The 27251-nt window shown below is 41.0% G+C and overlaps 1 protein-coding gene across 1 annotated transcript in view; it reads left to right on the forward strand.

The window, feature by feature from the left end:
• LOC118106476 (calsyntenin-2) overlaps nt 1–16940 on the forward strand; it is a 259141-nt gene extending 242201 nt beyond the window's left edge. The window contains exons 12-17 of the mRNA XM_035155049.2: nt 666–877; nt 5609–5779; nt 6697–6842; nt 8736–8859; nt 13429–13613; nt 13792–16940. Coding sequence (XP_035010940.1) covers nt 666–877; nt 5609–5779; nt 6697–6842; nt 8736–8859; nt 13429–13613; nt 13792–14004 — 1051 coding nt within the window. The 3' untranslated portion in view covers nt 14005–16940. The remainder of the gene's footprint in view (nt 1–665; nt 878–5608; nt 5780–6696; nt 6843–8735; nt 8860–13428; nt 13614–13791) is intronic.
• The last annotated feature ends 10311 nt before the right edge of the window (nt 16941–27251 follow it).

Raw genomic sequence — 27251 nt, forward strand, 5'->3', positions numbered from 1 at the left:
AAAGGGATTTTCAACATCTGTGTAATAACAGTTGCCTCAACAGCATTTTAGTGGCTACATTTCAATGTGAATCTTGTCCTCTGCTGTTGAAAGGATCATTTGTAATTTAACATCTAAAAACACTGAACAGTTTGCTTTGAGTCTGACTCTTTTCTAGCATCCGCTGCTTGTTCAGATTGTGTTGAGGTGTTTGTCAAAATCCGGTTGCTCTTTGGCAGATGAGAATCACTTAACACCTTCACGTTCAGATTATCATAGAGTAACATTAAGAGTCTGATGGTGGCTGATAAAGGCTGCACATTGGTACTTTGAGCTCAATTTTAACCTCGCCATGCTAACAACAAATTTCAATAGGGGAGGGAGAGAGGCTCTGGTGATGTTTACCATCTTCGTTTGAGGAAAGATTTAAGACAACCAAAAAACGTTAGGATTCATCTTCTGGAAATCATGAATGTTTATTTAAAATTTCATGGCAAAACATCAAATTGTTGTTACGATATTTCAGTTGTTGGGTTAGGGCTAGTCATTGAAGTTGTGACCCCACCGACTGACACTAACAACCATGCCTCCTGCATGGATTCAACACCAGACCGCTGCCACCACAGCCAGCTTGATTTTTTATTTCTCACCCTAGTGTCTTCCTCTTCCTTAATCTCTGTCTCTAGGTGTTTTGGTGAAGACACATGTATCACCATCCCTGACATCGAGGCGGTGGTGATGGTGCTCCAGCCCAGCGAGCCCAGGATCACCATCACTGGAGTGGAGAGACTGAGCTGGCCAGTTTCTGACCTCAGAGCACAAGGTGGCATATCACTTTTCCAGGATCTCCACATCATCAGCACAGTGACCAGGGCAGATGCCGCTGTACATCACACAGGTATGGACTGTAATGTGCATTCATTTTGTGATATTGATTCCATAGGTAATTCAATTCAGAGATTTGTTTTTGTGTTGGTGATAACAAATTCACAACCTTTCAAATACAAATGGCAGTAGATGGGAAGCCAGTGAGGGATTTGTTGCTCTTTGCAGTGGACACTTACTATCACCTTCCATTTTACATCATACTTCATCATAGGGGTAATTGATCATTTTGAAATGTAAAGAAAATAAAGAAAACCGATTTTCTCAGTACTTTCTTAGTTACAAGCTTAAACCATAAACAACAGAACTGTGCACATTCCTATGCAGTAAATATACATATAGTCAGAAGGGAACAGGTTTAATAGACTACATTGAAAATACAGGTCCCAAAATTCAACTTTAATTCAACAAAAGTGAGTAAACATGTCATTTCTAACTACAAGGTTATAAAACAATCTGTGAACACCACAGCCTCTGCAGTGTTGTTTGTTGTTTGTGTCTAATGCAACATGGCTCCACATGGTAATGAGCTGCCTGAACAAGTAGGAAACCAGATTGTGAGACTCAACAAAGATGGGAGAGGATACGAGAGCATCAGTAGGCCACCGACCATATTTATATTTACACAACAAAGAAAAGGAGAAAGGTAGAGCAACAAAGCGGGAGATACGTACCTCTCCAAATCTGCTGCTAAACTAAATATTTTATTTTAAATTATTTTTTATGTTGATAATGTGTTCACTCATTCATGAAGTTGCATATCACATGCAGTGCCACCTGTCTCACTACCAAAATAAGGCTTCAGAGACAGCTGAACATTTCGTGAGGCCTCATGAGGCTGCAGATCAGCAGCAGGGATGGTTTCTTTCATCTGTAGGCCTGCACACACTGAACCTAAACAGAAAGTCATAGTAAGACAGAAATCACAGTTAAGAATCACAATAAAAAAGAGAGTGTGGTCATTGATAATGTATAACATTTTATCTGAAGTGAAGGATTTTTGATGTTTGACTACTACGGACATAAAGATAGTTCCATACTGCCAACCGGCACTTTGTGGTTCTGTAACTAAAAGGAATTATTTGGCCTATAGACCACATAATAAAAATCAGGACACACAGGGACACTGAATTAACACTTGTTTTTATTTAACTGTGTGTCTTTATGTCAAAGTACTTACATGTCGGTATTTCTTTTAGAAAATGTACTTAAAGTATTGAAAGGAGCTGTACATTATAGTAAAGCATTATAATTACTATTATTAATATTACTCATTATAATTACTTCTTCATATACAGTTAAAAACTATACACAGCGGAAAAACATGTTATGCAGACCAGGTTTTATAAGTGTGAGTGCTCAAGTACCTCCAAACTGAACTTGAATTTAGTACTTGAGGAAATGTTCCCCAGTTGAGGACAAGTGCCCCTTCCCACTGGCAGTAATCTGCAGTGTAAGCTCGAGCCCTTTGTTCCGTGCAGCTCCTCTGGCCTCGCCAATATGTTGAGTCAGTTTCCTGAATCTAGAGTCTATCCTCCGCACAGGTGTGTAGGTATTATCCCCTCTACTGTTTCTATACCCTCCACCTATCCCCCCCCATGCAACCGTACACCCCCTCCTGCTGAGTAAGACCTGCATCGCCCAGGCCGCTGATTCTCCAGGTCTCACCACCTTGACCGGCAATAAATGAGAATGACACAGAAAAGCTGGCGGCTCTCGTCTTGTCCAGCGATCAGACCACCGCGGCAGGAAGAGGCCAACTCAGCCCGGCTCATCCCCGGGCCCCCGCCGCTAGCAGCCAATTAGGAGCAGATAAGCAGACCGAGAGGGAGGTTTTAGCCTTCCATTGAGCATAATGCAGCGAACGGAGAAGAGCACAAAGTGGCATTGCTTTCAGGAGTCGGTGAAACTCTTTCTGCCGGTGAAATAGAGACTGCAGCTGGGGGGAAGAGATTAGCTGAAAGCCATAGAAAGACATAGAAATGGAAAGAAAGAGGAGAAGAGATGGGGAGAAAGTGTTTGGGAGAGGGAGGCACGATGAAGTTCCATAATGAGCAGATTTTGGGTTCTCTCGAGGCTTAAAGGATTCAAGATAAATCACATATTTCTTTTAGCAGGGCGTGCAATAAGTTTCTTTTGGACCCTGCTAATCACCCCCTCGCCCTCTCCCATGCTTTGTCTCTCTCAGTCATTCATTTGTCTTCATTGAGCCTGATCAGCACTGCCTCATTCCCCTCGCTCTTACACTACAGTATCTATTCAAGGCTTATTCTGATGCCTTTACTCAAAGACAAGGTCATCACTTCTTTCTTTAACTCATCATCTTTAGTGCTCAACGTTTTCCCCCATTTGATTTCAGGGTCATCTTCTGTTCTCTCTACCCTCTTTTACTTTAAAGCTTTTCTCTTTAGCTTTTCATTTCACTACTTCACTTCTTTGTGCACTCAGTGGCTTTCTCACTCCATCTCCTTTCTCTTCCTCGTAATTTCTTTTTAGGAAGCCCAGCAACTTTTTTTTTTCATGCCACCCACACTATAGCTCTATGATCAATGTCCGCTGCACAATCACACAAACTGTTTCTAGGACAGTCATTTTTTTCCGGCTGTAATATTAGTATATACCAGCTCTTGTCAGTTTTGGCACTTTCTCACTTTTTGTGTATGTTAAAGCAGCTTTCAACACCAAGCAGGGCAATGCACAAGCCAGGTTGACTAAGTAACAAACCACAGCTGCAACTACAAATAGTCGGATCCATGCAAACAGTCAATAAAGTCATTGGGATTGTTTCTCTACAAAAACACACCACATGTTCCATTTCAACCATCTTTTTACCAGGTAACAATTTCTCAAGATTTATTCAGGGTTATTGTCTAAAAGTCGATCTATAGCTCAATTTCTTTTTAGATTTTTACCTCATTCAAAAACTACTGAACCAATTTCCATGAAAGTTCGAGTATGGATGGAGCATCACCTAACAAGGAACCTGTACAATTTGTTTTTTTTAATGTTTTTCACTTTCTTTAGCCTGGCAAGAGAGGGTGTCAGCCTTGGCAGAAGAGTGAGCTCTCCCAGAACTCTTCTAGTCTGTTCTGTTTCACATATTTTTCGTGATTTTGCAATGTAAAATATGCTCTAATTGGTCGCAAGTAGAAAAGTCAGCAAAGTGACTCAGTAATGTCAGCCAGACAGAAATCTTTCTGAAGTTAATTGCCTACAATAGCAAACCACCACAGGCTAGTGGTATCAGAACAAAGTTAAGGAAAGCAGCCACACTCCTGACTGCACTGAATTCTACAAGTTTGTTTTCAGGGTTGAAAATTAGCATCTGTAAGAGAGACAATTGTTTTATGTTTTCATGTTTTGTCATCTTTAGTCTCACTATAAATGTGTTGATTTTATCAAAAGACAGTTCACTCTTCAAGCAGATGTAAAGGTGCATTGTAGTAGTTTATTTGCTTTTATGAGAAGTTTTATTATCATTATTCATATTTGGCCACTTGAGTTCAATAGAACAAGCCAAAAACAACTTTGCGCTAGCATTTGCTGTACAAGGTTGTTTTGGCTAACATGCTAACATTTGTCAGCTTATACATCACAGCTCTGAGGTTAGTTGTGTGTACAGTCACCTGAAGAATTTTAGTCCAATAGTCAGGACATGAGACTCTAAATAAAGATGGACGACACATCTCCCTCCATCCAAACATGGAGCTAAAATATCCTAGATACAGTACGAACGCCGTCCTCTGTCTGTGAATAAGTGATCAGGATATGGACTGTGCTAGTGTTAAAAAAAAATTAACACTTAAACAAACATCACTGTGATAAGAACTAAAGAATATGAAACCATATATGACATGTACTATGACTTTTTAGTTTGGTCCATGTCCCATCCACGGACATAGAGGAGGCAGGGTTTATGACCTATACTGCAGTCAGCCACCAGGGAGTGATCAGGACACTTTGGCTTCACTTTTGAGCAGCTGTCATGTCCTCCATCTTATGGTCACAACATTTTAGCTCATCATTAACTCCTCTAAAGGCCTCCTCCATGTTCACCAGATGACATTGTCTGTCCACTGTTTGGTGCTGGTACAGTTACTTTTCTGCTGAAAACAGGTCACTGCTGCTGAGTAACACCTGCTAGCTCCATTAAAATGTTTCCTGCAGCCTGATTTTCATCTTTAAAAAAAAAAAATAAAGTAGACTACACAGAAAACACATAATGTCCTCTGGAACAGAATTTTCTTTCTACCTGTTGTGCTCCAACTGAACCTTTCTCCACATCATGTCTGCCACCCCCTAGAGACCCTCCTCCAACACACTCGTCATTCACTCTTTCACCTCTGGGAGGCTGTTAAATGGGCACAGCCGGTCCCCTCCCTCTGGAGCCGACAGTGGGGGAGAAGGCCGGGTAGCAGCGAGAGGTGGAGGATAGTGCTTAGCACACTGTCAGAGAGGCCCAGCAGCCACGCAGCACTGCTGCGATGGCAAGAGTCTGAGGGGACTTATTACTAAAGCAGCTAATGGTACTGTCTGTGTGCAGAGGGTTGACGAGTAATTGGATTCTGGGAGTAGGAGTAGGTGTGTTGTGTCTTGTACTATTTGAATTATGGTTCCTCAAAATGTTCAGGGTTTTCTTGCACAAACGTTGTGGCACGGCAGCGACAGTTAGACAGTCGGATGACAATTTAGGGTTCATACATTCACACTTGACGTGCTGGTGTGTGTGATTATGTGTGTGTAGCACGTAGACCCGGGATGCTGGAGGAGATCATTCATAACTTGGACTATTGTGACATTCTGGTGTTGGGGGAGGAGCTGAGGCCAGAGCAGGAGTCTCTACAACTACAGCGAAGTTCTCTGCTTGGAAAACACCTTGACGCCACAAACTCCACCTCTGGCATGTCCATATACGGTACGTCACTATGGTAACAACACCGTAGCTACATTTGGGCTGTTCTCAGGCAGATTGTTTCCATGGTAATTACACATTAATGTTCACATCCTTGCTCTTTTCTACAGTTACTTGATATGATAGGAAAACATTTCAACCCCAAAATATCAATGCACCTCTCGCACACAATTAATTTAGCCTGGAAGTCAAATACACTGTAATCAAGCTTGTAATCACATCTAAATGTTGGATACAATGCCAGAGTGCTTGAAAGAATTTTTGTTTTGATGTAAATTGAACATTACACAGAAACATGTCCCAGTGATCATAACGTCACATAACATCACTAACTTAAATATTTCTGAGGTCAGACACAACAACAGTTAACGTTAGATTGCTAACTTGATAACATCCAGTACATTTTACTTTCAATCTTAAAGTGTCCCACATGTGCATTGATATTTCAATATAAAAACAGGCCTCTTGGCTACAAAGTGGTTAAATACTCATGTTGGCTGTTGTCTTATGGAAGCTAATGAGCTGTCAAATGTGTTGTTTCACCTTGAAACATGGCACCAGATCCATTGTCTTTTCAGTTGCTGATCATGAATTAGTGAAGTGAAAACAGTTTGTCAGAATCTCTCTGTTTATATGATTTATAAACCTGGATCTCAGCTGTAAATTACAATTCTGTTCATAACAACATTTGAGCTTTGCACCCAGAACGCAAAGTCAGAAGAAAATGACCACCATGTAAATCTGGTCTATCTTCCTCTGACACATGCATATATTCACTTTCTATAGTGGGTCCATTTAGACTGGTGCGTGTGTCTAAAAGTTACTGAACTGAATCTAGATCTGTGTTGTCTCGTATGGTTCCACCTCTCAACTGTCTGCACATGTCTCAACTGTCTCTGCTGGTCTCTGCCCGTCCACAGGCGTAGACTCCATGTCCAACTATGAGCAGGTGATCAGACAGGTGCGTTACTATACCTGGCAGCCTGCATCACTAACAGAAAGAAGATTTCGCCTCACCTGCTCGGAGCTCAACGGACGCTACACCAGCAATGAGTTCAACCTGGAGGTCAGTGTGAGCCACAGCTTGACGGATGTGGGTTTTTAAAAGTGGAAGTAGAAGCAGTGGTAAAGTGAGTTTTTGGTCCAGCTGTCAGTATAGTATCTTTGTCTGTTAGCAACCATTCTAGTATGGATTAGTTTAAGAAGAAATGTGGAAGCAGAGACATGGCAAGCCTGGCATCACCAGACCAACCTGCATAAGGGAATGGGAACAACTCAGTTCAGTTTGTATTTCCAGAGGGCACTATCAGAGCAAACCTACAATGAATCAGAGCAACAGAAGATGTGACGTAGCACAGAGATACAGAAAAAAAACCAGACTACAACAAACTACAGCATACAGCAGTTGTTTGTTCTTCTTTTAGAGAAAATGTCCTGTTTGTTTCTTACAGTTTCTATAGCAGATCCAACAGATCTCTCCACATCACTCATAGCCATCTTTGTTCCTAATGATAATGCTTCGGTGATGCTGCCATCGGGCATTCCTCTCTCAGCCTCTGAATAAAACCCACCCCTGTTTTAGATAAATCGATGGGTGGGGGGCCCACAGAGTTGGATGACACTGACAAACTATCTCTTAAACAACTAGACAACTAATCTCTTAGTTGATTGATAGAAAGTTAATAATTTTTTTATATTTGCATACAAACACTAGTTCCAGCTGCCCACTTTTTTCGTCAAACATGACAGCAGAGGTGTGTGGTAGGGCTGGTCGAAATCAATATCACAATTATTTCAAATTTTAACTTTGATTACGATTAATGAACGATTATTTTATGCCCCCTTCCACCGGATCGGGATTATTTCATACTTTTACTTTGATTACAGTTAATGAATGATTATTTTCTGCCGGTTAGAGGTTATAAATGTCAGTTTCGATAAATTTTGGGTTAATGGCCCAGCCATACTGTGGGGTTTCACAGGCCTGAAGCAAACCTGAAGAACCAACTACCAAGCCTGGCCATGCTGCTTATAACTACGATGTAAGCCAAAGTGCTTGTACAGGCAATGTGACTGAGTCGATGCAGCTCAGGTCTCCTGCATATATATTTAGCTTTCAGAGCAGATTTTAAAATAAAACTGAGTAGGTCATCAGGCAGCAACACTTAGTAGCAGAACATCTTTGTTAAAAAAAAAACTAAATTTCTGTGAAAACAAAACATGTATTGAAAAAAAAAAAATCACTTTAACACAAAATAGAATTCCATAGCAATAGAAGGGAAACTTTCAGTGATGAAAATTTGATTGACAGCCCGGCACAAGAGAATCCTTCAGAAAAAATGTGCACTTGAAATGCTGCAACACTTAAAAACAACCGGCTTCAGTTTGATTGTCATGCACATGTGAACCTTCTTCAGCAGCAGCTTCACTCTCTAACAAAGTCCTGGTTCAACATATCAGCAGAATGAACACTGAACATTTCATATTCCTTCTATGTCCCTGAACTGTTCATCCAGACACTCTCATTCACACACACTCCACCTGTAATACACTGCTCTTACCTAACAACAAATGCCAGAATCGACTCAATGTGCCAGCTCACCTCTCCCGACCTATTTATACATTCTCTGGTGTTTACTCTGAGTGAATAAATGTTTCACTAGACAGAGTTTGAGGGCTGAGGAGTGGCTTACATTCCACCTTCCTGTATTGAGCTGACCCTGTCCCCCATAAGGCACAAGTACATTCCCTTTCGTATTTCTCACAGAATCATTTTCAAATTTGGACCAAAGTCCAAGAGTCTTACTGTGCCCAGAATATTTCTGGGGTATGGGGTTAGGGGGTTAGGAGCAGGTTCAGGCACACAGGCGGGGCTGAATAGATAAGACTGTGAAATGTTAACTTTGATCACATCATCCTCCAAAACTCATCACTTCTTCTTCATCTGTTCCCATCCCAGGTGAGCCTACTGCACAGCTCAGAGGCCGGGGAGCATGTCAATCACATGGTAGCCCCGCCTCAGTACATGCAGTTGGTCCATCATCCATCCATGATTCACAGCCTGTACCCCAGCCACAACTCAGGTAAGAGAACACACATGTGCTCACTGTCTCGAATTCCTTTGTATATAAACGTTTTTTGGAGTATAGCGTACAGAGACCACCTCCCTGTTATCAATAATCGTGTTGTGTGTGCTGCTCTTGGTGTGGCCAAGATAACAGTAGACAGGCACAGATGGAGCTGCAGCACCACATACCTCATGTTTACATTTGGTTTATGTATAATTTGGTGCAAATTTTAACTTGCTTCCCAGGATAATTTTTGCCATATGCAATTCATTTAGGATAATCAATCACAAACCACAGACCTAACAAACAGTAATAAGGTTTAGGATTCATGTTTTGTTATGCATATAAAAACATCACTACTGATCAGTCTCTACTAATTCTAATTCTGGGAACTATCTAACCAAAGACAGGGCAAGATGAGTAGTACACATTGACCAGATCGGACCTGGTATTAACATCTGTCCTGAGACATCCGATCACATGTGGTCAAAGCTTAGTACAGATCTTGAACACACACAAACGCAACCTCAGATCCGATCACTCTGACCACGTTCGAAGGTGGTCTGTGATGCATGTGGCCACATTAATTTCGCAAATGCATTCTGGGCCACATATGAAGCACGATCTACTCAGCTGATTTGTTTGTGGAAACCACCACAATATCAAAGCTTACCAACAAACACACACAAAAAAGAGGTCTGTGAAGAGTTTGTTGCGGCAGCTTTTTATCTTACGGTAAACATGGATGAGCATGGTTCCAGGGGTAAACATGGCTACATTCAAGTGAATGCTCGCTTTCTAGTTTCTAGTTCGAATCTCATATTGTGCGTCTCTCACACACTGGACCTCAGTGATAGAGAGGAGTGTAAACCTGCCCTGTCACATGATGCTGCAGGCTTATCCCCCCCCTGTGTGCATGAGTGATCTGAAGAAAAGAGAACATGGTGAAGAGGAGAGATATTGGTCTTAATCTACCACACGAGATTTAATTATTCATTAGGCTCTAATGGATCCTACTTACAGTCCTGGAGAGTTCAGTGGCAAGTGCTGCTAACAGCCCAGAGAGATGGGCCGTGTGTGTGTGTGTGTGTGTGTGTGTGTGTGTGTGTGTGTGTGTGTGTGTGTGTGTGTGAAAAGGAGGTCAGAGGAGCAGAGAGGGTGATGGGTGGCTGGAAATCAGAGACTGAAATTCCCAGTTGTGGGTTCAGTCATGACAAGTTTGTGGCACATGTGAATGTTTTTAGGTGATTACACAACATATGTAGAGTAGTAGTGCAGTAGCACTGGGGGGGTGTACGTGGCACACATGCAAACACTCGACCAAGTTACTCCACAGGGTTGTGCGAAACTTCACTCTGAGATAGATGAAAAGCTGAGGATTTAGTGTGAAAATCTGGAGGACTAGACTGAATCAAATGATGATGTGAGCCGTCCCCTGCGAGTCACACCCTCATTAAACACACACACACACACACACACACACACACACACACACACACACACACACACACACACACACACACACACACACACACACACACACACACACACACACACACACACACACACACACACACACACACACCAGCGGAGACTGAAGAGAGGTCACGCACGCAGAAGTCGTTTCATTTCAGTAGGCTGGAGATCAGAGTAGAAGAAATAAACATTTTAGATCAAGACAAATCCCTCAGAGTATGTTGTGGTTATGCTACTAAATAGGTTTATGATTTGCAGCCGTGTTCTGCACGGAGACCACATTTAAAGCCAAGCTTTTAAGAAATGTATTTGAAAAAAATCTGTAAATGCAGCTATCACTTAGTTGAGACCCTTAATCTTGGACACAAACTCCACTATAAAGTTTAAAGTTACTGTGCTGTCTTGAGAGCACTAACAGCCAAGCTGAGCCAACTTTACAAAGAAATATATGATTCTTCTTTTTTTTAGCTTATTTCAAATACATAGAACCAGACATCATCAGTAGCATCAGCTGCCAGTTTTTTTCTTAAATATTTTGAGAATGGAAAACTTCAGACACAACGTACGTTTTTACAAGAACCTCTGTTGGATTCATACAATGCAAACATGGTTAGCATAATAAAAACATTGTAAAGGTTGTGGGGCAGTGATGGATGAAAGAAACAACACAGACTATTGGTTTCACACATGAAACAAACAGTCCTGTGTTTTGTCGAGCAACAAAGGTTCACTACAAACTCTCCTCCTACTGGGGAATTTCCTTTCCGACATCTGTATCACGACATCTTCCCAAAAGTGAGGTCAAACATAATACAGTTCAAAACAATTAAAATAAATTACTTCCAAACATTGTTTGTCATTTTAGGTTCTTATCACATTGATGTATGTTCAAGTGTTAATATTTAAGTTTGGTTTGAATTAGTTATTAGATGCTATAAAAATTAGGTGAGATCATGATTGACAGCTGAGAGTGACTTGTGATTGGTTGAGCCTGTGTATCAACCTGACCTCGACACCACAGCTGCACTCCACGATCACTACTTTGCAAAGTCTGGCTCCAAATGACGTCAAGGGTGCAAGATGGTGGCACTTGTTATTTGGCTTTCGTTTTTGTACAAAAGAAAGTGAAAACGTGTCACACAGCTTTGTATACAGTCTATGCTTTGGGTCATAATAAGCAGCTGCACAGATGAACTGAGGGGTTGTTTTTTACAAGATGACAGTCTCACTGAGCACTCAACACAAAAGTATTGTACAAAATTCAAACATTGACGTGATGAGATGATCAAAGAATCATCAAAGTCATTACAGTTTAACCTGCATATGTACATCAATTTGAATGGCAGTCCAGTTGTCCAAAAGTTCCTTAGACATATTCAAAACAACGAATGAGAACCTCATCATGGTGCTAGATTTAAAGTCAGGGTGCTACCACAGTCAGGAGGCTTCATGTACCGAGCACCATGAACCTCTGTACAAGATTTCCTGGCAGTGATTAAAGATCACAATCATCAACAGAGGACCCATCTCATATAATGGTGGAAGAGGCCTCTCCAACAATAACATGAGAAAACATTTAAAAATCAATAGGCTATTACAAAAGGCAATCACTGTCGAAGAGACCAGAAAACCATGATAACAGCCGAAGAGAACCATCAGCCCCAACAACACAAGAAAAACACTAGTATTGCAAACACAATGTAGATACTGTTTTTCACTCAGTGTTGGACTCGCTGACATCGCCATCACTAGAGCCATATGCTGCTGGCAAGGCTGATAAACAATATAGTGACAAGATAACGTCACCTCAAGGTCCATTTAGCTCTTGATGGTATCGACATGTGTCTGGAAAATGTCCAGACATAATCAATTGAAATCACTATTTTTAGTACGATCTTTTTTTCTTCCCATTTTGATGAAGGAGACAAAATGATCACCAAACATTGTCATTACATGAAGTAATTGAAATATTTAATTAGCAATTACAGGAATCAAAGGAGCTTAACTGTAAAATTAGAGTTACTGAGGGGCAGCCCCTCATTAAGGTCCTTTGGCTTCAATACATTTGACGTATGGATCCAACAATGATGTTTAACACGATGGACTCTATGGGCAGCACAATGGAGCAGTGGTTGGCACTGGCACCTCACAGCAAGGAGGGTCTTGGCTGGGACTCTCTCATGTTCTCCCCGTGTCTGCATGGGTTTCCTTTGTGTATTCTGGTTTACTCCAACAGTCCAAAGCCATGCAGACTAGGGTTAGGGTTAATTGGAGAGTCTAATTTGACTGTAGGTGAGGATGTGAGGGTCTCTGTATGTTTGTATGTAATTTTGGACAGACTGGCTTTATGTCATTATGCTGGCTAACCCTAACCCTAACTCCAGGGTGTAATGTCAGCTGAGATTTCCTCCAGCCCCCATCAAAAGACAAACGCTATAGATAATGGCTGGATAGACGGACGGATGGATGGATGGAGGGATGAATGATGGGCTCTATTCTAACAATCTAACTGTCGAACTGTCTAAACTACATGGCCCATGTGCATTTTAGATGTGTCCAAATCCACTTTTCTTCATGGCTCAAAAGTGTTTTAAAATAAACCAATCAGAGTGCCCTCTTCCATTCCCTTCAGAAGAAAAGTGGGTTAGCACCTCTGCAGATTGCTGTTATGGTGGAGGATTTGAGAGAATGCATCAATGCAGTGGAGTTTGGCCAGTTTATGTATTTGCTGTTCAAAAATGTGGGCGCTGGAAGGGAAACACTGACAACTGCATCAGACTGATAGACACCATAGACACTTGCATTAACTTGCTGCTGTTTTTGCGCCGGGTGTAAAACAATAAATGATAAAATCTTAACTGATGAAGACCTTCTTATGGCTCAGGTCCAGGTTTGTGTCATCAGCCTGGCAACCTGTATCTTTTCTATCCTCCCTGGCAGACAGGGAGAGAAAATTACATTTGAAAGTAACAAAACAAGTGCTGGAATTAAATCTCCTGAACCCAACACAAAACCCCCTGATCCCACATATGCAGTTTTCTCTCCAGAGACTTATCTTTTCAGTTTTTTTTTATCTCACCTCTCTATGTGCTCTCCTCTTGTTTTCAGGCGTACCGAGCGCTGCCACAGTGGTAATTGTGATGTGTATCGCTGCCCTGGTGGTGGTTGTGGTGCTGGGCATCTATCGCATTCACCTGAACCACCAGCAGGAGGTCAAGCTGGAGGACACGGCCAGAGAGGCGGATATGACCTGGAACGACTCAGCTCTGACGATCACCGTCAACCCAATGGAGGTAGGTGGACTAAAGGAATGTGGAGAGATGCTGTGAGGGGGGGAGCGGAATATAGATAGGGAGGCAAATAGTTGGTAAAGAGGATGGACTGGGTGTTGAAATATCTGCAAAGGATTTCTTGCTTTTAAAACTAAGTTCTGATCATTTAATTTCTGAAACTGAATATTTCTCACAACAGAAGCTGGAGCAGCCCCAGGCTGCAGAGGAGGAGGCCAGCGAGGAGGAAGAGGAAGATGACGAGGAGGAAGATGGCGAGGAAGAGGAGGAAGAAGACGACATCACCAGCGCCGAGTCAGACGACAGCGAGGAGGAAGTGGACGTCCAGCTACCCAGGATGCAACGCTCGAGCAAGAAGGGCCAAAACTGGGACAATACAACAATATCTTATTAAAACACACTCACAGTCCCTCACACACACATCCTGCAACACGGCCATACACAAACCTCGAATCTGATGGTTGAGACAAAAAGACTTTATGTGATGTTGATGATCTAAAAATGAGGTAATATGTGCTACTACTGGAAGACACTACACTGAAACACACACACACACACACACACACACACACACACACACAGCAATGATTTAACCATCTCCTTGTCAGAAAACTCCCATTTTCTACAGCTGATAAGAAATGATATGACACTTAAAACTGAGTTTCCTTCTTCTTAAAGGGACAGTTTGCCAAATTTAGGTGACATCTTTCCTCTCTCATTACCGTCTCCACCACAACTACAGTCTTAAGTGAAATAAAGTTGTCCGATTCCTATTCTGTCGATTAAACCCCTGCACCGCACATTCAGTTTAACGCGTCCGACTCCATGAGATTCCTGACAAAAAAATGCAAAACAGTCTTTATTTAAGAAAACTGAGTTGCAAAAAGTGAAAGAAACTGACTATTTTTTGGTTTGTATACTTCATGTTATTTACCAGTCTTTATTCCAGCCTACGTGGCAAAGCCAGGTGATTTTACAGAAATAGCATATTTTCAATGGTACTCAAAAACAAAACAAAAGAGAAAAAAAAAGATAATCTGTAGTCCTGTCGCAGACGTCATGTTGAACTAGCTGAGGGGTCTGAGTTCTGGGTTTTTGGGAGAGACAGAGGAGTCTCCTTGTACATTTTTATACGCTCTGTTCTTGTAAATACTGAGTATAGTAGGTGACCCTCCCCCCCCTCCTCCACCCCACTTTCTCCACCCGGAGAGCCTCCTTCACCTGTACACAACACACATCACACCATCTTCATATATGTATATGTACACCCCCCCCAACCAACCCCTGAGTCTGCAGGAGTGTAGACACGACCCCTCAGTCCTCTGTGTGTGTGTGTTTGGAGCTCAGTGTTCAAATCATTCCAGCTGACGGTGACTTGGGTTTGTTAGGATGGATGTGTCACCGCCTCTGCATGTAGGTTACATGCAACAGGGGGACAGAGTCCTCTCACGATGTATTTGCAGAGCATAAGATTAGCTCAAATGAAGTTTCACTCTCAGGTGTGTCTCAGCACTCAGTGAGGGAAACATGTCCTGTTTCAATTAATCCCACAATCTCCCCCATAGTCCTCATTAATGCTGCATTGCAAAGATGGTGGAACATCACAAATCTGTACTTTCTATGATCGTGAATGCAGTGAAATGATTAGGACACACTCATATCTGATATCATTGTTGGAAGTCTACTGCAACAATACTGATATTTAATATTTTAAGACAAAAAAAAAAGTACATTCAAATATATTAGTTTTTCATTTGATCTGAACATAACATTTTGGAAAGGGTCCTTTAAATTTGGTTGATAAGAAATTGTGACCAAGCAACAAGCAGATCATTGTGACAACAGTTACATGAGTACATTTTAAACAGTTTACTGGAAAAGCAACTACAGAGTAAATATTAAATATCAAATATTTAAATAAAAGTTCTATTTATTGAATAGAACTAAGAACATTTTGTGAAGTAAGAGTGTATGAGAAACAGCCTGGTACACTAAAGCTACATTAATAAATATGTTTTATATTAACAATAGATATGACTTAATGTAATGTAAACCCGTGGGGAACTGTCTACACAGTTCCTCTCAACACTACAAAATAGTTTAGCTTGTAAAGTTATCGTTTTGGTTCCCACGACACGTTCAGCACCAAACAGCTACTAGCTTGTGAACATAGTGGAGCATTTAGCAGCTAAAGAGACGGATATTTCTTGTGGAGTTTTGGAGAAGTTGGTGGAGACTGGATACCAACAAGAGAGAGAATACAAGTCTTACATTCATCAGGCGGACACACACAGGACTCTGGATGATGTGTAAATAGGCAGCTGTTTGCTGATAAATTCACCATATCAATGATCTATTCTGTAGCCAGATTTAACTCTCGATGTGCTGTCTCATGTGTGGGAAAAAAGTTCAAGAAAACTTTGCTCTCCTGAGTTTTTCCAAGTTGAATTACCAGAATGCGCAAAGAGTGCGTTTACATCTCACCTGCAGGAGACCGACAACTTTCCCAAACTTCTAACTTTGAGTGAAGTGCAGCATTTAACGAAGAAATTTGGGTCCTGGGGAATGAAGTCACATTACATAAATCCCACTTCATTAGAAGCACTTGGGGCCACTGAGTTGTGAAGTTGCCTGGTGCAACTTTCGGATTAAAAGGAGAGAGAGAGAGGTAAATGCATTTGGCAGTGTCACATTTGACATAATTAGAAAACCCAGTCGAAGGCGTTTTTTTTCCTTTTTCACCTTGAAGTGAACGGGCATTAATCTGTGGCTGTGGCCATCCTCATCCCAGCCTGTCTGTGTCTGTGTCCACAAATGGCAGAAAAGTTTGCTTACAAGAAAACAAGAGGGCGCAGGTGTTGACGGTGCGACCGCCGCCGATCAGCCTAACTCTGGTTAAAGTCACAAACACTGGAACGTTTCCTCCTCCGAGCGTTTGACAGCTCCTTTGGGTGTCGCTGGGAGAACTTACTGTATGTGTTCGCTGTAGCTCTGTGTTCATGTAAAGATCTCATAACGTTGTTTAGGAGTTTTCCTCATCTTCTGTGACACCTGGTCTTGTGACGTCACCTCCTTTGCAATCCCCCACACCCACCCCTTTAGGTGGATTTTGCAGCGGCCCGAGCCCTAATGTTGTCCTGATGTTTGTTTTAGCAGAGGAGGGCGGTGACATTAACATGGAAACCTTGTATGATGTGATTTTTATTTTATTTTATTAGTTTTCTCTCCTGTTTTTTTTTTTTCCTCTGGACTCTTTGGTCTGTTTTTCTTTGGAATGGTCACTACAGCACTTTCTGTAAATTGGCCAATAAAAACTTGTTTTGGAATCTAGCTGTGCATCTCGTATGTGTGTGATCGTGTGTGAATTCTTACGGTTCGTTGTTTGATGAAGGAATTCTATAATCTGCAACCAGTGTGGTGTAAAAGAGTGCAATCTTATACTACTATATTACTGATGCAGAAATTAAAGTTAGGGTTTGTACTTTAGTGAAGATGGAAATTATTTTGCTGAGAATCTCTAAAATACTCTCCTGGGGCTTGTTCAAGTTAAAATCTTATTTTTGCTTTTACTTTACTCGGAAAATGTATGACCTGGTTTTATAAAGCTAGGTGAAAAGAAAAAAATATTCCTGAAAATGACATTACAGTTGCTGTTTTCACTAGAACTGTTTGCAATAACAAAAGTGTTTAATTTCATGTAAGGCCACAGGCAGTTTTTGTAAATCCCTCTAAAGACACCGGTTTAATAGAACACGATCATCCGCTCATTTTCCAAACTATTTATCCTCTTCAGGGGAAGATGCGGCACTGATCCCCACTGGATTACTTTTTATTCTTGACTCGGTGCTGTATCAAATAGACAATAAAAGCAATGATGAGGGCAGCACAGATGAGAAAGTTGTACAAAATGCCACCATTAGTATGCAGGTTTCCCCTCTACCAAGGTCCCACAGCAGTCTTTTGATTTCAGTGAGCTGGTGTTCAATCTTTTTTGGGATGCAGCCATATGACTAGTCATGATTCTGCTATGTTATTGAAGAAATGTGCACGCTGTCAAGCCGGGGGTGGTTATTGTTATTATTTATATGCCACAGCAGGAGGCCACCCCCCTCAAGAGAAGCAGCACAGTCAAAGTACTGGTTGGACAAATAAATGGATGTTTCACTGAAAATGAAGACACAGGAGTCAACAGTGTCTTCTGTTCAGTACAGGTCACGGTATAATAAGATCAGTTTGGAGACAGAGACTCGTGGAGCAATGGGGCTCAGACTCGTCTGCACCGAAAAAAGCCATCCTCGATCAAACTCTGATTCACCGTGACAACAGGTAAATAAAGATTAAACAGTAAAAAAGGAAATAAAAGTATTAATATACAGACAATAGTCAAAAACCTTTCTTTTTAGTCCTATACAGTCTCCCTCATTTACGAATAGCCACATAATGTTCAATATGATCTGACGTGTGATCAGAATCTATCACGTGTGCTACCAATCAGAACACGAGGAATGCTTCTTCATTGATCAGCATCTTATGGGTCTAAAGCACCACACACATTGAATTTTACTGAAATAAATGATTGTCTTCAAACCCACTTCCTATAATAATAAACACTCTGCTTCATCTGGGCCGTGGCAACTGAGGAATCTACGTCTTTGTCTAAGTGTTGATCTCTCCAGATTAAAAAAAGAAAGCTCTGACAGAAACTATGTTCTACACCACAACTGCACTGATTTTACTGTACATACCAGTATTCACAGTGCATGCATACTGCAGTTACTTACAACAGAGGCTTTCAAGCTGTGCGGTGCACCTCCCTCAGGGGGCTGTGGGGGGGGCTGAAGGGTGGGGGGCACAAAGGGGGACACATGCTGTCGCAATTTGCAGCAAAAATTGCACGACTCCTTTATGGACTTAAAACTCAGTCCAGTCTGAGACATGCACACATTTACAGATTCAGTGTATCATTATATTCAATGTCCATTACAAGCAAACGTCCTCTAATCCACTTTGAAATAAATACAAAGAAATGTGCTTTCAGGACAGGGACCTTGACCTGAAGTTAGTCCGAGTGCATGTTTTTAGCTAATTTATAGACACTCCAGCTGAACCTGATCTTAAGATATTGCATTCAAGACAAATATATAATATATATATAGTGAGGCCACTGTGACCTTGACCTTTGATCTTTAGGTACCAAAATCAATTCATCCTTGAGTCCAAGTGAATGTTTGTGACAAATGGTAAATGGTTTTGTATTTATATAGCTTTTCTAGTCTTGACCACACAAAGCACTTTACATTACAGTTTGCCATTCACGCACTCATTCATACAGTGCATCTATTAGCAGCACTTTTATTTTTCTATGAGGGGCAATTCGGTGTTCAGCATCTTGCCCAGGGAAACTTCGGCATGCAGATGGGGAAGACTGGGATTGAACTGCCAACCGGCGTTCTTAACGTATCGCATTCACAAGGATGGAAGGGACAGAAGGGCGGACATACAGACGGATGGACAAGCAGAAAACATTATGCCTCCTCCCACTGGCTGTCGCCGACGTGAAGGCATGAAAACACAACATGTGCTGTATAACTCCATAACTCGTCTTGAAGTTTTCTTCAGTGTCACAGTAAAGTGATTCTCGTCAGTACATCCGTAGATCAGCGACAAACAGGGATTGCTAATGGCTAAGTACGCATGATTTAAACGGTGATGCCAATTTATGTAAACACATAAAGAGGTGAGGGGAGCGATGTCATGTTTTAACAACTCCTTGTGTTCAATCTATCAATATGATTCATTCTGTGGCTGATACACATATGCAACACTTGCCAATCAGTAAAAATGACATGAGTCAATTATGACTTCAGACAGCGACTGTCACTCAAACATAACGAGAGCAAATTGTTGTTTTGTTGTTTGATGTGGAGCTTTTTTCATCACCGTCCACAAATAGTCTTTATTTTCTCCAGCTTCCGTCATTTCCTTTGTGTATTGCTTTGTGAAGCATCACCCAGCACACACTTCAATCAGCCCTTTGTAGAAGTGATACTGTTCTAACTGCACTTCATTTTGTCACCGCTCCAGTGCCACTACAAGACCTACTTAGAATTCAGGTGGGGTACGGATTTGGGACACACATGATGAGGAAGTGAAGCTGAATGAAGAGCAGAACTGTTACATTTGTTTGCTGATGATAGTATCACACATATACCATCTTTACTTCATGAATAGATTTAACACATACAGTGGAATCATGTCATGTTAGAAAGACAGATGTTATGAGAGCAATTCAAAATAAATTATATGAAATGTTTTGTCAGGCGGACACTACAGCCGATGTATGCCTTTTAAAAATAAACCAGAATACTTACTTTACATGGAGTTTCAAAATCACATCAAAAACATACCTCTCCTGAGGAAATACTGCAAGAGGAGTCAGTAGCTCCTTTTGAATCAAAGCTTAAACCCTACATTTTCTTAGGTTGTTGTTTCTTTATTTTTTATTTTTTTTATGTATGTATTACTTGTGGGTGTTTTATATGTGGAACACTTTGTAACTACTTTGTAACTGTAACTGTGAAATATAGAATGAATTCTCTCATAGCGAGGATTGTCTTAATCACGAGTCTATGGCCAATAGACTGTCTCCATCTAGTGGATGTCGACTATACTGCACAACTACGTCCCATCACTCTTCAAGCTGTGGTGAATACCGTTGTTTCACGGCCCCTTGTGTCCTGCCCTTTGCCTCTCACACAATCTGTCACAACCTGCTGAGGACGATCTCATTCATTATTTCAGCCTTGAGACAATTAGGGATTAGCCTGATTATTCAGTAATTTTAAAACTGCTGTTATTAAAACATGACTAGCTGTTCTAAAGTAAGTGTAAATCAGAGCCCCGGAGGCTTTCTGCTGTGGCAGGAACACACCAACTCAGTATAAAAGAATTTAAATTAAAACAGAGCAGGGGAAGCCTGAGGCACCGTTATCCTAATTCTCGACATTCAAACACTAATTCATTCTGCTGAAGCCCTGCAACCTGCCACACGACACCGGCACACTGGCTGTAGACTATATATATCTTTAATTATCACCTATGTCCTTATAGCAGAGTGTGAATAATGAACTCGCCTCAAACAGAAACAGCCTACACTTATACCCATGTATGTTACTTGATATGTTCCTTTCAGGCAGCGAGAGAACACAAATGTTAAATCCTTCATCACGACCCTGAAGAACTAAAAGCAGCAGTGATGAGAGCAGCTACAAGGGAACTCGGGGATCGAAAAAGTTTGCACACACATGTGCTCTCTGAGAAAACCTCACAGTTATTCATACATGGAAAAGGGCGAGCGTGAGACATGAGCAGGGAAATTAAACAAGGGTGGTGAAGCAGAGTCCAGGAGCCGAGCTGCTTTTCCAACTCCAAAACACAAGCAGTCGAGATATTTTAGAGACACAGCAGATTGTCATCCAGTGGTGGCTGCTGCGCACGGGGTCTGACAGACCAAAGCCAAGGCAGCATGGATTTCTTTGTGTGTGTGTGAGAGAGAATCAACAGAAATTTGTTTCCAAGGCAAAGAGTCGCCTTGAAAATAACCTTAGAAAATAATATTGGTTTAGATCCGGTCATTAAATAGAAAATCAAGAATCATACATGTGTCAGTGTGTTTTTATATATTTCACACTTGGTGAAGAGCTTGGGCTCCAAACCCTTGAACTTGTTTTACTATGTTTCAAAATTTCCAGGCTTGAAATAAAATATGCTACTTGACATGTTAAATGAAACATATGCTCATATTCAGGTTTAAAATTTTAATTTGTTTTATTACTTGTAAAGCTTGACATGCTCTAATGTTGAGAAAACATCACTTTCCTCATGTCGACCTCCGCTCTCGCTGAGGAACAGTGTTTGTCCAGGTTGTTAAACTTTGCAGACCTTTTAGATCCCACTACAGCTCACGATCCATCCATCCAATTATTATCTATACTGTTTCTCCTATGAGGGTCGCGGGGGGGAGATGGAGCCAAGCCAGCTGATGTTGGGTGTAAGGCAGGCTACAACCTGGGCAGGTCAATGCAGGGCCTGTAAAACATTAGACGAAAAAAACCTTCATCCACACTTATATCAGTGTCATATGTCTCCTTTAGGAACAAGCTAAATGCTCAAGCAGCCAAAAATAGTGGATGGTTTTCACCATTTCTGATATTTGGACGATCTGCTCCTCCTTGGCCCACTCCCACTGGTGCCGTGTGCCCCGCGCTGGACTGTGAGGAGCAAACTTCTCTGCCGGCTGTAAGTGTGAAAGAATGTTTTTACCTTATCCATGGTTGTGGTGACTCTGGCCTTGCTCTTGTTGAAGACCCTGTTCAGGATGTTGTAAACCTGAAAACCAGTCAGCACTTGTGAGCTGGATGATAAGTGAGAATCACGCAGGGAATCAAAGCCACATTACTGTTCGTGTCCTGTTTGCACTACTTGTAAAAACCTGTCCAGGGGAAGTTACCTCATTATTGATGGAAACCCTGATGCTGAAGCTAAATCATGGTCTGGCACCGAAATCAAGACAAAAAAAAAACTGCTTAATGCCCTCGTCAAATTTGACCCTAAACTCATTGAAATTGAGAGAGCACATCGCAGAGCAAAGTACGATCCCAGCGGACGTCAGATCAATAGTGCTGAGGCTTCTGTGATTCAAGGACAAAGAGGACACTTTCAAACAAGCAAAGTGTCTGACGGCTACTAACTTTAAAACAAAAATCAATGAAAACTTCTGTGAAAGTGGATCTGCTGCCCCAACTCAATGTGAGAAAGGAATATTGCCTATTTAAAGTATAATAAGTTGGTTGTTCACCCTCCTCGCCATAACCAGAAAAGTTCCTGCTGCTTGTACATCGATTGTCATTTGTTTAGTTAGTCCACTTACATGTTTATACTATTTGAATTGATGACTTCTTACAACATTGATGAAGAGTTTCTGATTTATTCAACTTCAACTCTTTGATTTATGTAATGTCAATGTTGAATCAAGATATTTTAAAACCCGGGTTGATCACGAGTTACAATTATTTTGTCAGCTGTAGTTTAAATATAGTTTAAGTTCTAACATATTTCTTGCTTGTTTAGGCCACTTGAGGGCAGCATTACTACCTTCTTGTTTTATGCCAACAGTTGACTGTTTACACATCCAGCAGATAATTTAGCCTTGTGATGATCGAAAGTCCAACGTTCGCTGTTCTTCTTCTTTTATTGTCTCCACCGACTCCTGAGGGAAATACTTCAGCTTAACATCCAACCACTGTCTGTCATAGAGTGCTGAGAAAGTTAAGTACAGGGTTTTCTGGGGACAACAGCTGCTTGCTACGAGAACGGTGAGGATGAAGAAAAACAGATAAGTTGCCTGCTCGAAAAAAACAAATCAATAAAATGAAAGACAAAAAAATGCCCTGTTGAGCTCAAGGGAACTGGTAAGTAGACTAAGATTTGATCCCTCTTGGTTCAAAGGATACACTGCACATAAAGGTCGACAACATGTCTCCACTTCCTCCCACTATCCAGAGATCAAGTCAAAATACAGTAGCTCAGTAACGAACGATGCCGTTTTGCAAATTTGGAGCCAGAGTCTGCTCAGTGGAGATCATGGTGTGGAGTCGTGGTACCGAGGTCCAGCTGAAACACATGCTCGACCAATCGCAAGTCAGTCTCAGCTGTCAATCATGACATTTCACCCAATTTCTTATAGCTTCAAATAACCAATTGAAACCAAACTCACCAGAAAAACGAACAATTGAACAAACATCAGTGTGATAAGAACTAAAATTACAAAAAACATCTTCAGGAAAACATTTTTTGATGCATTTTACTTAATTTTTCTGTTTGGTTCAAGTCCCATCCTTTAACCTTGAGTAGGTGGGGTTTACTGCAGCAAGCCACTTTGCCTTTACTTTTGTAAGTAAACCCGCTTTTGTAAGTAATTTCCTAAATTGCTAAAATATAAATTGTTAAAGAATATAAATATTGATTTTAGCCAATTTAAATATTTAATGTAAAGTCACTGCTGGTAAGAAGTATTAATGGAATCAAGAGAAGCTTCACCAAAGTATACTGAGCAAACTCAGTCTACAGATTAAGTGTGTGATATGGTCAAAAGCCCTTAAAAGAGCCAGTAAATGAACTTTGAGTCGAGATGGTGTCGTCAACATGTCCGACATCTTGTTTTCTTCCTCCTCTGAACTAGTATTTTCTGATATATTTACAGCACAGTGAATCTCTTTCATGACCTCGTAAACAAACCCTCTCGCTGGCCTGGGATGACTCATCTGCTCTCTAGTGAGCTGCAGTTACAGCGCCGCACACTCCAGTGGGCAGCAGCACCACGCCACTTCACTGTCAAGGACACACTAATCCACTTTGCTCTCATTATGAGGCCACCATGAGAGCGGTGTGAAGGAAAGGCCAGTTTCATTGTGCCAAGAGACAGAAGCTAATTAAATCACAAGCTAACTGAGTTTTTGCGAAGGTTTACAACAGCTTCAGCTCGCGGAGCTCAGGGAATTCAAGAGGAACTCGAATCATTTCATAATGTTAAGGTCAGTTGTGCAACAGCATGAGTTTGGAGACAAATGATTTTCATCAGAAAGCCAGAGGCAGAAATGTAATTTTTCCATCTATGGAACAGGTTTTCTGTATGGACCTAAAAAGTCTAAAAAAGTTAATAGAGAAATCTGAATTTTAGGCATTAAAAACTCTTAAATGCGTTAAAATATTACACAGTAGGTATCGAATAGGTTTAAGTAGATTGTATTTATATCAAGGCTTATTCAACGCTCTATACAACTGAAGGTGGGAAAGTTTATGGAAACCTACAGTCTCTGCCCGTAGTTTATAACATGGTGTTTCCAGAGTTATTATCTACTTGGCTTAGTGGTAGGTGGAAGTAATTCTGGAACTCTGATATTCCTTCATATCTGTCGTAATTGATGTAGGTCTTAAATTCTATTCATTACGGTCTTCAAAAGCTGTTAAAAGTTTTAAAAGTTTAACTTGGAGCCTGCAAAGACCGTGAAGGAAGATCTCATTAATAGAAGCTTGATTGCATCATGGGAAATGTAGGTTTTAGCGTTTTTAGAACTTGCCTCATACTGGACTCTAACCTACAGGATACTGTTGCCTCTGTTGCTTTAATTTTGACGAAAGTTTTAGTTGATTACAGAAAATTTGTCTATAATTTTTTTCTAATCTATTAATTGTTGTTTGTTTCAAACTTCTCCAAAAGGAGGACATGTTGCTTCTCTCTGTTTTTAGCCTTGCATTGTAAATTGAACAGTTTTGAGATTGAACCACTAACTTTCTGGTTAAGGTATGACCCGCTCTACCTCCTGAGCCACAGCCGCCCAATCAAAATGACCAATCACAGCCCCAGTTTGGACTTTTGTAAAATCTCTCTGCTGTGATCCTGCAGACATTACAGTAATATAAAAATAGCTGGAATGGCCCTTTAAAAACGTATAACCATAATGATTTTACTCTCTTTTCATCCTCTCGTGCACATTTGTGTTGTAGTAACTGCAGATGACCATAAGGTGGCAGCATTGATGTAGCAAATACTGAATCCATCTGCATCACTTTGTCTATCTCGAGTCAAAGTCCCATGAGGGGAAGCAGATACTCAGATAAGGTGCAGGAGAATCTTCTGACCGAGTTCATGTTTGATCTGTTTTTATTTTTAAATTTAAAACAGATAAAACATATTTTGTAATTAAAAACATTAAAATATTTTTACACAACAACCTTTTCTAGGGAGTGTTTTCAGTGAATCACGCATTGGCAAACGCAAATGAACATGACAATTTGCAGAGCTGGATGGACCAGACCACAATGTGAGCATCCTCTACCCCATTCAATAGCATGGACCTCTTTGTTAAAGAAAATCTGGGAGAGTTTACATTAAACTAAAAACGGACATGTTTCATTTTTTTATTTATTACAAAATAGCCACCAGAACTAGGATAACAACATTAGAGGTCATGAACTCTAATAGCTGCCTGTCATTGGCTGGTTGTGTGTTTACATAAGGTGTGGTGGGTACAATGCTGAGGAAACAGAACAGGCCAGTGGGCACAGATGACATTGCAGTTACGCTGACGTCACACAGTGCATGCATGTGTGTGTGTGTGTGTGTGTGTGTCTGTGCGTACATATGTGTTAGTGTGTACGTAGATGTGGAGAATTGAAAAAAACTTTTTGCATAGAGTCTGTTGCAACAGTGGCCATCAAGACTATAATGTCATCCTCTCAGCCAGAGGTGTCATGAAACTGTTGTGTACACACACGCACACAAACTAATAATGAGAATTTTTAGATACTCAAATGTGACGCACAGATGAGACACAGTTGTACTGCCTGTAGGCTGTAGCCAGTAATTAACCAAGGTATGTGTGTGCACCTCTGGATATGTTATCACTAATTTTAGACGTCCCTGTGCGGTAAGGTGGTTTATTTTAGCCTAATAGGCAGCGGGTGACATTTCAAAAGGTTGAGATAGTAGGCAGGAGGTCCGACTGGAACCCCTGGAAAATATTAACTAGCGCAATGGATGGGAACTTCATATCAACTTGTTTTACTTTTCACTGACACTACTCCACAAAATAAGGAGGAAAAAAAGGAAAAGGAAAGATGACACACCTCTTGCTATTTCTGTGGTTTTGCTCACCTACAAATGTATACAAATAAAAACAAACTGTGTTCAGAGGGAGAGGATGATGAAAGCGAGGAGACAGACGGGGAGAAGATGAAGTGTGGATAAGAAAAGGTACCACACTGTTCTTATTGGGCCTCACACTGAGCCCTCCTGCTGCGAGAGTGACTGTGTGTGCCACTGAGATAAGAGTATGACTCATGCATATACCTCCACATAGCGAAAGGTAACAAAACTAGCACTGCTGAAATTAGAATTCAATGTTCTGACCATTTACGTGCTCATTAAGCTGCGGTTTACAAAACTTTACATCTGTGCATTTTATTTCTGTTCCTCTGAAGCTTTGCTCCATTTCTGCAGGAGTTGAATGTTATCTCCACTCAGATGCTGAAGAAAAGCAGGACATGGCACAGATGAAAAAAGCCCTCATTCCTTCACTTGTTCCACCATCACCTTCTTCTATTTTCCACCTACTTTTTTCTTTTCATTTTCACTCTGCCACTCCAGTGTACCCATCTCAGCCCATCTTGTCCTCCTCTCATTCACTAATCCCCCTCTCTCCTACCTTTACTGGTGCCTTTTGTTCGTTTTTTTTCCTCTTTACTTTTCCTGCAGTTATCGGCACCGTGTTCCAGCCGGGAGAACAGTGTGTTCAAGCAGCATTTTGAGGAGTGTTTGGTGTGATGGTTGAGCGAGTGCTGTCACTGAGGCTGAGCTATTACTGCACATATACTATCTTTAGATTGAATCTACCACTGAAACAATACGCACCATAAGTAGATTCATCACAAGACAATTTAATTACAATCATACTCTACTATTTTTGATTGTTAGGTTATTGAATGAATCATCTTTGGCTCTTGGAAAATTGAGAGAAAAATCATCTATATTGTGAAAATATATGATATATTAGTGTAAGCTGATGAGACCTCTATTACAAT

This window comes from Hippoglossus stenolepis, chromosome 4 (assembly GCF_022539355.2).
Source record: "Hippoglossus stenolepis isolate QCI-W04-F060 chromosome 4, HSTE1.2, whole genome shotgun sequence".
Taxonomy (NCBI): domain Eukaryota; kingdom Metazoa; phylum Chordata; class Actinopteri; order Pleuronectiformes; family Pleuronectidae; genus Hippoglossus; species Hippoglossus stenolepis.